At 34.9% G+C, this 14,437-nt stretch overlaps 1 protein-coding gene across 1 annotated transcript in view; it reads right to left on the reverse strand.

Annotated features, from left to right (window-relative positions):
• Window positions 1-1,884: 1,884 nt before the first annotated feature.
• The window catches only part of UNC13C (unc-13 homolog C), a 161,653-nt gene continuing 149,100 nt past the window's right edge, over window positions 1,885-14,437 (reverse strand). Inside the window, exons 29-31 of the mRNA XM_068410057.1 lie at window positions 4,473-4,565; window positions 3,579-3,738; window positions 1,885-2,609 (exon numbers count right to left, since the gene is read on the reverse strand). Of these exons, the coding sequence (XP_068266158.1) occupies window positions 2,324-2,609; window positions 3,579-3,738; window positions 4,473-4,565 (539 nt within the window). The 3' untranslated portion in view covers window positions 1,885-2,323. The remainder of the gene's footprint in view (window positions 2,610-3,578; window positions 3,739-4,472; window positions 4,566-14,437) is intronic.

The raw sequence follows: 14,437 nt of genomic DNA on the forward strand, positions 1-14,437 counted from the left end.
CTCATCTCTTGATTATTCCTCTTTTTTATTTGAGACTGAATCTGATGATGTTTTCTTACATTAAATCTTGTTAACTCTGTTTTAAGTGTCGTCCACTGTAGATGCTTTGGGCTATACCTTGCAGAAATACAGTTAGGAAGCAGTATGACTTGCACATACAAATGAAATTTCTCAGGAGGTGGTATTATACAGGACTCGGAGAAAATCCTCTTTAATTTTGCTGAAGTTACTGGAACTACACCTGGATTTTACTTTTAAGTATACTACAACACACAAAATACATCTGAAAAATTAAAGGCTTGGATTAGTTTCAAGATAGATTTTGCACCTCTAAATCCTTGGGAGAGTTTTGCAAGTAGTTGCAATTACATGCAACCTATATTCAGTAGGTATTACTAAAGTTACATTCTTAGAATTAAGGAGTCACTTAATGTCTAAATTAATGAACTACCTTTTGAAATGTGAAATTATCAGCATTACTTTTCACATGAAGAAATGGCTTTCTGAAGTGTTGAGTTAAAAAATGTACCCATCAAAATCTCCCTCTGCCATAATGTATTCTGCAATGCAGAACTATCAGCAGGATATAGGCTAATAAGAGAACTCTGGTTCTGTCCCTGGCCCTCGCTGTGATCTTAGTGAAGTATTGTTAACTCTAAAGGCTGTACAGATCTTCTCTAAATATATTTATGGCAAATCTGTTTCTTAGTATCCAAGCAAGAGGATTGAGGGTGTTGAAAGACATCCTTTAAATCTCATCTAAATATCTCACAAAAAAGATATCCTGGCAAGAATCTGCTTTACCTATGTGGAGTCGCGTACTACATTATTAATAGACTGGCATCGATGTACTAGCTATATGTTCTCTTCTCTTATTTATTTTTTCTGTAAGCAAAACTGAAAACTCTGACCTGTGTTATTAGAAACACTTGTAACCAAAACCAATGACAAATAAGTGTGTTATTACAGAACATTGTGTATTATTACAGAACATTATTTTATATAAAAGTACATTAACAAAATGCCTACCTTTTTTATTATATTTTTTTAGGACACTGACATATAAAACCTTACACTTATAAAAGAGCCAGATATTAGACACTGGAAATCTTACTTTGATATATTATAAAGCTATATTGTAAGCCCGCTGCATGGGCTTCATGCACATAAAACTGATAGGTACATAAAGAATTTCGAATGACAAAACTAGAAGTAGTTTCTTCATCCTTTATTTTACAATTTCTCACTAAATATATTTACAGGACACGGAGTTTGCTTTAGTGCAATACATAGTAATGTTGCATAAGTACAAACGGTTGAACTTTTCTAAAAAAATAAAGAAATAAAGCACTTAACTGACGTTACAGCTAAGTATGTAAAGCAACATTAATAACTGAGTGAAAATGCTAACAGCATCTTTTCTTTTCATAAACAATTTCTAGAAACAAACCACAAACCGGCATTACATATTCCAAACTACTAACCCTTGTACAGGACCATATCATTTAAAAATGACTTTGTAAAAGCACATATACCGTACTGTGTGGCAGTCTTTTTCTACAGATACTGACTGACCCTTTTAATACAAATATAATATTACCTTGGCAGTTTTGAAGAAACAAAGTTATCTCAAGATATCAAACATCAATAACAAACTCCAATAAGCACAGCTTCTTGAGAACTTGCTTTAACAGCATTTCTTCACAGTGATATTTATGAAAGGTTGGAAAAACATCAGCATAAAATATTTCCATCCTTTTTCATTTTTTATGCAAAAGTCATTACTTTATATTGGTAATTATAAAATTACAAACACTTTCTATAAGTAACTGCATCTGTAGTAATGATAGAAAAAGTTATCAGTAAGATACCTAAAATGAGGCTTGAATAAAATTATAGTTTGGAGAAAACTAGGTACCTCTTTTTTTAAAACAATACTAAGGGAGGTAACTTAGTTTAGAATAAGCAACACAGTAGCTTAACAGAGACAACCTATTAATCAATTAAAAAAAGCTAATTATTTATTAATAAATGTTCAAAGGAATTGTGATGAGGTGAAATCAACATTTAAAAAGATATGATGAAACATTTACTCTTAATCTTAGTTTTGGCACTTCATTGGAACAATTACTTTAGCAAAGACCAAAATATGTATAAAAGATATACAGCTCCTTGACATACCTTGCAAATATAGTACATAAGTACTGGAAAACACTGAAAACATAGTTAAACATTCCCACAGATTTGCACATGCATGCACTATTCGGACAATAGCATTGTATCTATGTTCTTGGCGGTGACAATCTTGCATTACTTGGGTATTTTAGGCCATTTCTTCAGCAGCTCTTGTTTCTGATTTAAGTCTTACAAATTCTTTAGCAACTTCATCATTGGTCCTCTGAGAAAGTATTCTAAGAATTGTCAACCCAGTTTCATCTACAGAGATGTTTCTCAACAAGGGGTACCAAGATGCACAGCTACCCTTCTCCACTATGTTTTGCAGCTGAATAACTGTCATTCCTATAATGCGATCTTCCCTAGCAAAGCAGTAATCTTTCACTGAGAGGTGAAGCTCGTAGGCTCCTGGCTTATCTTCGTTACTCAAAATGCTGCATGGATTAAAAATATGAATTTAGAACAAGGAGTTCAGTTTAATTCCCCTAAGGATTGAATGTACTTTAGAAATCTTGTAAAAATTAAAGTGATAGTGGTAGCTTAATTTTTGTAGTTCCATTTTTTTTGGAACAGAATATAATTTCTTCTTAAAATTTCTACACAGTTAACCTCTCAGGTGATACTGATGATGTAACATCTGTTCCCACTGACCTGAACAGAAATCAAGAATTCCTCATTCCCTCAATATCTGAAATAAACACTGTTACCTTTCCCTAGAAAGTACCTAAAATGTTTAATTAATTCCACAACTATCATAACCACATATTTAAATCAACTGCAAAAAAATAAAGAAAATCACTGGCAACAAGCCTCAAAAGCAGCTTTGTGGTCAGACACTGTGAAAGTGAACTCTGTCCTAGTCAGGATGGGGGCTGAGGGGAGGAAAATGAATTGGTCTCAGTTAAGAAAGGAGAGGAGTAGTAAACAGGTGAGGAGTACTAAATTTAGAAGTCCAGGTTAGGTGACAGCTTCTTATTGCTTTAAGGATTAAATAACAGAGATAAACAATACCATTAACACATGCACAACCCTTTACATATTTAGATATCTCAACAGTCATAAAGGCCCAGCTATCTAGCAGTAATAATTAATGCTTCAGTCCAGATAACTACTTAGGCAAATAGATTCCTAGGTATATAGATGGATATTCCCATGTAGGGAAATGAATTATACCTTTTAACCAGCTTTTGTAAGACTGAAAGCTTAGCGGTTGTCATTCATCTTCATATAAAACAAAGATAGAGATTAATAAATAATGTTGAAGTGGTGCTATATCTATGGACTCTGATGTGTATAGCATCCTTAGGATGTGGTTTTTTTATGTTCTTACCAGTTTAACTGCAAGAAATTCTAACAAAATTTGCATAATATATGTAATTAACAGACAAAAAAGGCAGACTTACAATTGGAAAGTTTCATTGTATTTTGGTGACCAGGTGTTGCTCTTTGTCTTGGTTCCATGTTTCCTTTTCTTGTCACTTAGGTTAGGACCTAACATGCAAACTTCCACAAATGGCCGGAACATAGCTGTTGTTTGCCAGTTTAGATTATTAATTGCTACAACTATAAAGAAATAAAAGAAATGAAGTTAAATAAAATTCCATTTGAAGAGCTCCAATTAATTATCCATGATGACTTTCTATAGACAATGAAAGGTGACCTGAGAGCTTTCCTATAGGATACCAGTACCTGGCAAGCCTAGGAGGAGCGTTGCCTGTTCTCTGCCAAGTAAGATGTCTGACTACTTCCAGTTACAACAGCAGCAAATATAAACATACATTTTACAAATCCTTTACATTAACAGCTCTTTTGTCTGCTACTTTCACTGTAATTACAAAAATCAGATTATACTAATCTAAATGATACTGGGTCTCCTCTGGAATTCAGGCTGTGCAGAACAAAGGCATTTTGTTAAAAATGGAATATTTTAAGTCTTGGTGCAGTCATTCCCCACCCAGCTTTGCTACAGATTTTTGAAAATCCAATTATATGCAAGCAATTCAGCAGTGTAATTTGGCACATTGGAATGTATAACTCCATAATGTCATATGATCAATTTTAGCTGTCTATACAGAGAAGTACAGACAGTACTTACCTGCGTAATCTTAACTTCTGCTGATGTTGACCAAGCAAAAAGGTACGATCCTAATCACCTGAAGCATACTTATAGCTTTACAAGTACCGTAATACTTAACATTTGTTATTTCATTTTTGGTATATTTCACTTAGGATGCAGTGCTTGGGGGTTTTGGACTTTGTTGTTGCTTTCTTTTTAAAATTAACTATTTGAAACTTACCTTTTACAGTGACTTTATGCTCACCAGTGCCAGGATGTGTACAGACATCCACCTGTATAGATATCTCACCCACTGAGTTATTAGTGGTTTGACCTGAAATAATAATTAGCAGCTTAGTACACTTGGCTTCTCAAGACATCAAGAGACAGTGAAAGCAGGTGAGCAGTATTTTCTGTCAGAAAAACTTACAAATTTCTGACATATATTTCAGATTCAGTGGGAATCAGTCACAGGTTCGTAAGTGGTTTTGCCACAAAAGCGCCTAGCAATTGCAATTGTCTATGTAAAGGGCCTCAGTCAAATAAAAAACCCCTTTCATTTAGAACCTTCCATTCTGGTTGTCATTAGGTGTGTTTGCATCCTGAAATGCAAAAGTTGGTGATTTTGTCAAACTTTGTTTGCATGTGCACCCCAAAATCTTATTGCAAGTATGCATTTGGAAAGTTATTTGTGTATTGTTACTGATGAATCCTTTGCTGGGAGTAAAGTTCTGTTAAGTATAAGCAAACTACTAAAGTTCTGCACTAGCACAGACACAGGGGCTTAAAAGGAAAAAAAAAGAAGGTTGTAGGGATGGCAGAGGAGCCAGGAACTTAATTTTGGAAGTTTCTACTTTTGAGCACCAATGCAGGTTCCAAGTCAATTTGCATGTAACAGTTCCATAAAAAGAACTCTCAGTATGGATTGAAAGGTCCTTATAACAGTACAATATAAACAAAATTGGACATGTTTACTTGTTCTTTAATTGGATGACTGTGAATGTTGAACTCTGTGAACTGTGCACTTGCTACCCAGTCTAATCTCTGGGAACAATATACTGAAGCAAATTACTACCCCTTTATAACTGACTACTATTTCTGCGGGTTAGCAGAGGAAAGACTCTCTCTTCTTTCTATTTATACAGAAATTCCTTACTCACTGGTTCCCCATCCATCTATATGTGAGGAGAAACAAACATTGCTTCAGAAGTTTTCCAGCAGCTCATGCAGGAATTAAGGAAGGGGTACAGAGAAAGGGGGTGTCTTGTGTAATCATGCTGGGGAAAATGACGTTTTTTGTTTGTTTTTTTTTTTTGTTTTTGTTTTTTTGTTTGTTTTGTTTGTTTGTTTGTTTTTGTTTTTTTTTTTTTTTTCCACGTGAATTAGTTTATACCCAGAATATATATATTTTTTTTGTTTATTCTTTGTGAAGAACTTCTTTATCATAAGGGTTACAGAGCACTGGAACAAGCTCCCCAGAGAGGTTGTGGAGTCTCCTTCTCTGGAGACTTTCAAGACCCGTCTCGATTCGTTCCTAAGTAACCTGCCCTAGATTGGTCCTGCTCTAGCAGGGGAGTTGGACTCGATGATCTCCAGAGGTCCCTTCCAACCCCTAACATTCTATGATTCTATGATTCTATCATCAGCCATAGTTTTTTCTGTATTTCACCATCAGTCACTTCCTAGAAATGTGTTCTACAGTGGTGTTTATTGATTGTGTTGGCATAATCTGTAATTACATTCTCTACACTGGTTGAACATTGCAAGGTCAATTAAATACTCTTACCCCAAGCATTACTGCTTCAGAGAACAAGTTTTTTTCCTGACACATCAAAATGTGGAGATTCAGCGCTCAATTAACTTGCTCAGAATCCTTGAACACTGTTCTGCATTTTCCAAATTTCAGGTGAGTTTGGCTTGGAATTGTCATGAATCCACTTTTGAATCATAGTCAAGAGTGTTTTAGCAAAAATACACAGTCTCAATATCGTCATCTGGTTATAGCTGCTGCCTCTCAGTCACAGGGTACCAGTACAAATTTTGCTGCTAGATGTATTTCAGTGTCAGCCAGAGAGTTTGGTCCTCTTCTAACATGTAGGCAATTTGTTAGACATCAGATTTTTAATGACAAGAAGTTTAGTTTCAGTGGCAGCCATTAAACTTCTTGTTGTATTTGGATAATTACCTAAAGCTGCACTATACAAGACATCTAATTAAGTTGCTGAATCACTCTACATCTTGTTCACAATAAATAATATATACATTTTTTTTAAGAACGTATAAAAATAAAGGAATGAAATGGTCTAGAAAAACTAAATAAAATCAGTAGAACAGCTTTATTTAGAAGAGTAAAACAATGAATTATCTGACTGTGCAGTAAAATTAGCTTTTATTTAGAAAGAGAAAGGGAATTCTCATTTGGTCAAGGTGATATTGCTAAAGCTGATTTCCTTCTCTCTTGCAAACACAGTATCTTTAGACCACGTATCAGTGGTAGCATAATATTAACACTGAGTTTCTGCTGCTTGAAATAAAATTTATTTACGATTTTTTAAAAAATAATTGTTTGGAATGCAAAGTGCTATGTAAAATTATTCTATCTAGAAAAACAAGATTTTAAAAAAGGCCTCATTTTCGTTATACAAAATGTTGTGTTTTTAATGGAGTTACATTTAACTCAGTGTGCTGACTTGTGTGAAAACTGTGAACACCTTTCCTCATATTTATGTAGATTACTTAACTTGAATTAACACCTTAAATTCTTTACACCTAAAATTCTGAAGGCAGTTTATCTGGGCTAATACTCCCATACTATATATAATACGTATTTATATATAGGTTATTCTCATTGGCTTTCTGATGCTGTAAAGTGAATCAAAGAGAGTAGAGACTGAAGCTTCTAGAGCGTTAATTTGTCTTGTTCTTTCATACTGCAAAATTCCACATTGTCAAACTGTTACATACTGCATGCAGTTCAGCCTTATCAGGTTCTTGTTGTGGCGGTGGACCTTTTTATGAATGATGCTTTTCATTCCACATAGAGCCATCTTTGGGTATGAATGTTGAGTTGAACATACTGTAACTCTAAGCCATTACTCTTTTGTTCTGATTAAAAAGCTTTAATTGCCAAGCTGGACAGGAGAAGCAAACCAAGAATTTGCAACATGTAAATCATAGGGACACTGAACTGACAGGATAAACCAAATGTACTGAGGGAGAGCATAAGTTCTCAAACTCTCTCCCAATGAAAATTAATAGTAATTTACCACTGGCTGCAGTAGGTGAGCTGGGCTGATCCTGAATATCACTGAAAATATCAGCCAGTGTCAGTTACTTGTTTTAGCATTTAGCTTAAAAAAACCCAAACCCCAAAACCCCTTTAGGAGAAATCAGGAATGTTTTGGAAGAAAACAATTAGCATTTTCATTAGTTAGCTTATGCAGCAAACTCTGGGTGATGTTAATAATGGAGAGTGCTGTGTTAACCTGTAATAATGACATATTAGACCTTATCAAGACAAAAATCTATGAATCTACAAGATATGTCTTGTTCTGTTTCTCCAAATTTTTTTTTAACTGTGTAAAGTATACCCTTGCAAAGGCTCATGTTTTTCTTTCCTTTTCCTAGTAGTCCGTAATTCACAAGTGTTCCAAGTATTACTGCAAATGTATAGTGGGATTGGTCCTGTATATATAGTACTGTTTGATATGGTTATAAAGAAATCTGTGTAAAATGTCACACAGTTTTATACTGAAAACAGCTGACATTAAAATGACCCTACATTTCACTATTGCTGAGGAAACCTCCCACAGCAGAATGTCTCAGCCAGCACAGACAATTTCTAGCAGAGTCCAGAATATAAGTTTGGTTTCTCTCAGTTAGCACCCCATCCATCTTGCATTTGCTTTCTTTCTCCCTCTCTCTGACCTGCTGAACAAACTAGAGGTATGATTCTAGGACATTCAGTGTTTGCTTATTTCAGCTTTTGTTGACATTCAAGAACTATGGCACTTCATTTTAAAGTCTCTGATCTGTCTATTTCGGCTGCTTTGTTTTCTTTCTTGCTACCAGTCCTTGTAAAGTCACAGCAGGAATTAGTGATTCTGATCACACGATAGAAAGGTCCTTTTATCCTACCACATTTAACAAGTCAATTTAACTGACAGCAAATATCTGTCTCTGCAATGCAGAGAATGATTGCACTTTTTTTCCTTTAATACTGTAATATAACTCATTAGAAGTTTTAACAAACCTACAAATAATTCTGCTATATGTTTGAAAACTTTATGGTTGCTTAGCTACTACTACTTCCACTCTAAATGCCACTTTAGATTTTGTTAGGTTATCAAAACTTGATGCGGATCTAGATTCATGGTCTTTTTCAGCTCACGTTCCAGAGACTCAGAAACGTACTATAACCCCCTCCTAATGTATCTCTGGGGAGAGAATTGATTCAATTTCTGGAAGCTGGAATCTAGTAAGCAGTCTAACAGTGTCCCAAAGAGATCAGTGTCTATTCTCAGGTGTTTGAGAACAGAGCTCCTGTTTGTATTTGAAAGGCTTTTACACTATCTGCAGTTATTACAATGTAATAATCTATTATTTGCTTTGAAAGGAAAGCACTGAATGCCAGAATTTATTGAAGATATAAAAATATATTGTCAGAAGTCCTTTACTTGAATTTACCATATTTTTTTTTTCTTCACACAATTATATTCCAGTATTCTATATATTCATGGTTTCTTACATTTATTGAAGGGCTGAAATGACCCCTAGGTTGAGAAGGTGAACATGAATTAAATATTTTACTTCATGTAAAGGGAGTGCTTCATGAAACAGAAAAGGAATCTGACATTTGCCAAACACTCATCTGACCTTAAATACTAATGTGTTTTGTACTGAGCCAGTTGTTGCTTATATAATAACAATAAAAAGGTAAGATGATGAGATTTGACAAAAACTTTGTTTTTCTTTTGTTCATCTTAGAATTTCATAATTTGCTAATTCCTCAGATTTAGATTATCATGTTGGCATTTGGTATTTCTCTTTTTCCAGTTGGCATGGATCTATAATCAACTTGAGATTATTGACATTGTTCCTTTCTGCCCTATTTGAGCTCTCTGATTTCCCCAACCCCCACACCAAAAGGAAGTGATTCTTATTGAGTTTTTTTCAGCCTTTCCCTTCACTTTATACTTATTTGATCAAGTCTCTCTCTGTATGCCCACATTGCCGCCTTCTAAGGGCTAGGGGTCTTAAATTTTTATAGTTCTGGGGCTAGATACTCTGTTGAAGACGCTCGTCTTCCTGGACTTTCGTAGCTTCTTGACTTTTTCCTCTGCTCTTCCAGGCACTCATGAAGTTATTGCAAATGATGACTTTTGCAGGATTTTTGCCCCAAAGTAGTCAAAGATAATAAGCCCGGCTCTGAAACAATCTTTATAGCTGTATTAAAAGTTCTGAAATGTATGGAGATTTACATTTTTTTCACTCTGGCTTTTAGGATTCAAGATTTCAAGACCTTCTTTACCTCTTTGAGGATTAGAAATCTAGTTTAAAAGAAAAACAACCACCTGCAAACTAATCATCATGCATGACATGATTTTAGAACCTGAGATTTAGAAAGCCTCACTAAGCACTGTCAGCCAGGCAATAAAACCAGCTGAACTGGCATCGTTGCCCTGTGGCAACTCTATCCTATCCCATTTGCTAGCTAGCTTCGTCAGTATAAATCTGCTAATTTATTTAAATACCTGACCTATGCTTTGACCTTATTTTCTATATAGGACATAAGAATGAAGAAGTTGAACAAATATTCAAGCTTTCACAGTGCCCAATGCTCCAGGAATTACACAAGCTATAAAAGCAACATTTTAATACAGGCAAAAATTTGTCATCTTCTGATTAATGATGCCAATAAAATACATATATTTGTCTGGGGTTCATCTGCTAATTTATTGGAAGACAAAAGATCAGGGTGACTAATCAAGTTATTCTTTCACAGAATCCTGAGGCTCTATAATTTAAAGGAAAACCTTGAGTGCATGTTTTAACATTTCACTTAATACAAAGAGTAAGTTAAAGCTGAATTGCTAAGAGCTGGATGTAGGAAGCTAAATGATCTCTTCTGTATGCGTGTTAGAGAAAAGAAAGGCAAGCAGGAAAACCTGTTTTTTAGTAATAATAACCATGTTAACAGCAACACATGCTTTGCTTTAAGAAGCTGCTATACAAACTATTGATAATATTTTGTCTTGGGAGATTCTGAGAACCAAGTTCAGTTACTTGATGGCTGACTTTCAGCAATGATTCCTTCACCAGGCTGCCATGAAAAGATTGAAAAGATTTACAAGGTTTGTATTTGATTAGAGAACATAAATCATTTATCTTAAGGATCACTTGGTGTGAAAGTATTTTAAGGTTGATTGATAGAAGATTCTGCAGCGTCTGTAAGCCTTTCAATTGTACAAAGCCACACTAGCAAAAAACATTTGCTCCTATCTGAATTTCTGTAATGTCAGACATAGTGATATGAGGAATTCAGAGAGCATAATATAAAAGCAGAATATTAGTATATTCTGTGTGAGTAGAAGGAACGGGTTTGAGTGTCAGGGTGAAATCACTGGTTAAGGCTTTCCCCTTCATTTCTGCCTAGCATAAACCATGCTGCAGATGATGGGGGCTGGCAATTGCACAACCCCATCATGACCCTCTGTTATCTGTAGCTGCTTGTATGTCCATAGAGTAAGAAACCAGGGATGAGCCAGCTTTGATCTGGGAGGCGAGTATCCAATTAGCATCATCCATATGTGTGTGTATATCTATGTGTGTACATATATGGGTGTGTATATATATATACACACACACACACATATATATATACACCGTTCAGCGGTTTAACCAGGCAACATACAGGCAAGTATAGCCTCTCAACTTGAGGTATTTATATATGTAGTAAATGCTTCACTGATACCATTAAGAAGTTATTTTTTTAAAACTGATATCATATAACTGATGGATACCAGTAGTTTGTGTTCATTTTCTTGAAGAGTTAAGAGAAACTGTAATATACAACTTACTTCCAATTTAGGTGCTTTACTATTTCACTTAAGGACTAAATTTTCTATTGTGACAGTCTATTAAGTGAATGTTCTGTAAAAACCTTATGCTTCAGCAGCAGTCTGTTTTTTTTTATATGTGAACTGTTAAAATATTTATTTTCTGCCACTATTCTGAATGCTTTTATTCTGATATGAGCATATACCAGAATACTTCTATTAGCTGTATTTCTGCAAGTTTCTTCATTGTTCTTATGTTTTCTGTTCTTGGTTACTATACATTACTTGCAATTGTACGCTGATTTCTGCAGCTTATGCAGTTCTAATATTTTTTCTTTCATGAAATAAGCTTGTGTAACACATGACTGTGACCTCAATTTGAAACTACAGTGGATGAAGAAGGGATTATTTCTTGAGCTAAATTCTGTCTGAAGTATAAGTTATGAGAGAAGTGGAAATGCTCTGTAGACTTAAAGTTCATAATAGAATGCAGGTACAGCTTTCAAAATATGACAGTAATACAACAGTTTTGACATGCAAAAGAGCAGAAAAAAGCTTTTCCACTTATAAGAGGTGTTAAATTTTTTTTTTCTGTAGTCTGATGTCATCTATCTGCTTGCCTATAGTATGTTTGCTGTTTTCTAAGTTAACTATCATCAGTTTAGTGTTTGAATCTGATTCCATATATTTAAGAAGATAGAAGATAATGAGGTTGTGCTTTGCCTTGTACCATTGCAGGTTGCAAAGGAACACAGAATTGAATTTTGGCTTGGCAGTTGAAAAGAATTTCTCTTCATTTTTGGTCACGTAATTTCCTTCCCGATGTTATTGACTTCACAAGATGAGTACGGAGTTACTGTTAGAGTTACTCATTCTCATTAGGTAAATATTTTTCATTCTGCTTATTATCGTTTCTTGTTATCAAATGCTTCTTCCCCATTTAGCTTTCAGTTGTCCAACATAAGAACAAAGAAATCTGTACAAATCAGCTGATGTGAAAAAATAACTTTTTCTGCTGCCATTTAAACACACAAGTAAGGATTGTAGTATGAGCTCCGTGTTGCTAGATGGGTATTAATTTTTCTGCTTAAGTAATACAAACTCTTTAAAGTCAAGCCAAAAAACATATTGCAGTCTTGCCACTATGGATTGCTATGTTGCATACCTTACAGTAACAGTAACATTCTCTAATAAGGTTTATAAAACTAAGCTGCTGTAAATGTATAAGAAAAAAATATTTCTCTGAATAATTCCGATAAGTAACCATTTTACATGCATCAGTGTCACGCACTTTGGAGAAATTAGTGGTAATAAATGAGAGCAAATTCAGGACACTGTAATGTTTGAGGTGCTGTCTTTTTATATAGTTTGCTAGAAGTAAAATCACATTCATCCAAATGTTGTTAGAGTTGATGCTCATCAAATGTAAATCTTCACAACACAGGACCATAGTTTATGAAAGTACTGAAGATTTAAGACAGTTGCTAAACTAAATCAGAGCCATAAACCTAATTTTCATTTTTATATCCTTTAAATTAAGTAATAGAAAAGTGAAGGCATAATTTAATTCAATAAAAAAGTGGTTGCCAGGCTGAAAATTCTTTTTTTTTTTTTAGGAACAAATTTTGAGAAGCATCACCAGGACCAGTCTGAGCTTTGAGTTAACAGTAAGTCAAACATACCATAAAGTAGGAAAGTTTGTACAATAGGCTAATAGGTATGGATGTAGTTTTACGTCAGTGTTCTGAGTCTGCTCATTCTCTTCTGAAATACACAAATACAGTAAGAGTTCATCCTTTGGCTTTTATAGTTTTGTCTTGATTGCAAAACTGTGGTTGAATTTAGCTCAAGTTTAGTTAAAATTAGCTTGTCCTGCCTGAACTGAAATTTTGCCTTTTTGTCTAGAGTTAGTTGATGTAGGCTGACAACTTGTATAAATACATCAATGTACAAATGCAGAAACCTGTGAGCTTTCCTTGATGATGTTCTGTGCTGGCTGCCATCCCGCTGTTAGCGAGCCATGGTGTGTTTCAGCCATACAGCACTGAACCCTCAAGTCCTGCAACTGAGCAGGGTTTTATAGGCCAGGCTTGGCAGTATGCTACTATTTTACAACTGATTCATGCCTGGCACAAGTGTAGTGTGCACAAACAATTGTTTGGTCACAAAAGATGTTGAAAACAATTCATATTGTAGTCTGAATTTATGCAAAAATATTATCCTGCAGCTGAATTCAGAGGAGAAAAAAAAAATCACTTCTACAGTACGAGCTAATGTATCTTTAGTAGTGCCCAATCTAAAAGTGACAATTTATAGCTGACAAAAGTCCAAAGGAACCATTAAATCAGAGATCTGAATCTCAGGGGATCTGCATGGTAATGGTCTACTGATGCTACGAGATTCTCACTTGGCTGTGTTTTATATGCTTTTTGCAGAGATATCAATGACCATAAAGTGTGTAAGAAATATACTAGTCACTCAGGCTTTGAAATGCAGTTCTCTTCACTAAACTGCCTTCAGGTTTCTCAAAATCCTTTAGGTCTGTATCAATGTCCACTTTAGTGCTAAAAATGACCTGTTCCATGAAATGGTTCTTGGCAGCACTAACACTAGTGTATGGTTGAATAAGAAGAAAACACTGATCCAGAAGAATGTGCTTACAAGAGGCACTGCAGAATCACCTGGACACCTTCTGGTTAATATTAAATCTGAACTTCAGATAAGTGGAACTAAACTTTGTTAGCTGTTTATAATTCATTGCATGTAAAATTGTAAAAGTTTTCCTACCAAACAGTACTGATAATTTATTTGCAAAAGACAATGCTGCTCTACAAGTTTTACTTTTTTGTGGGTTGGCATTAAAATACATCAAGTTCTGGCAGGTTTTGCTTATTTTTCTGAAAAATTCCTTTTTTTATACTAAGGGACAAACATGGATAATCTTCCCCCTTACTATCACATTGATACCAATATGTTAAAATCTGTAACAATCAGAGTCTCAGCAGTATTTAATTTCCAAACAAGCTGAACTTCTTTACTTTGAGCAAAGCACTGGAACAGGCTGCCCAGGGAGGTTGTGGAGTCTCCTTCTCTGGAGATATTCAAAACCCGCCTGGACGCAGCCCTGTGCAACATGCTCTAGGGGAAT

Source organism: Nyctibius grandis, chromosome 11 (genome assembly GCF_013368605.1).
Source record: "Nyctibius grandis isolate bNycGra1 chromosome 11, bNycGra1.pri, whole genome shotgun sequence".
Taxonomy (NCBI): Eukaryota; Metazoa; Chordata; class Aves; order Nyctibiiformes; family Nyctibiidae; genus Nyctibius; species Nyctibius grandis.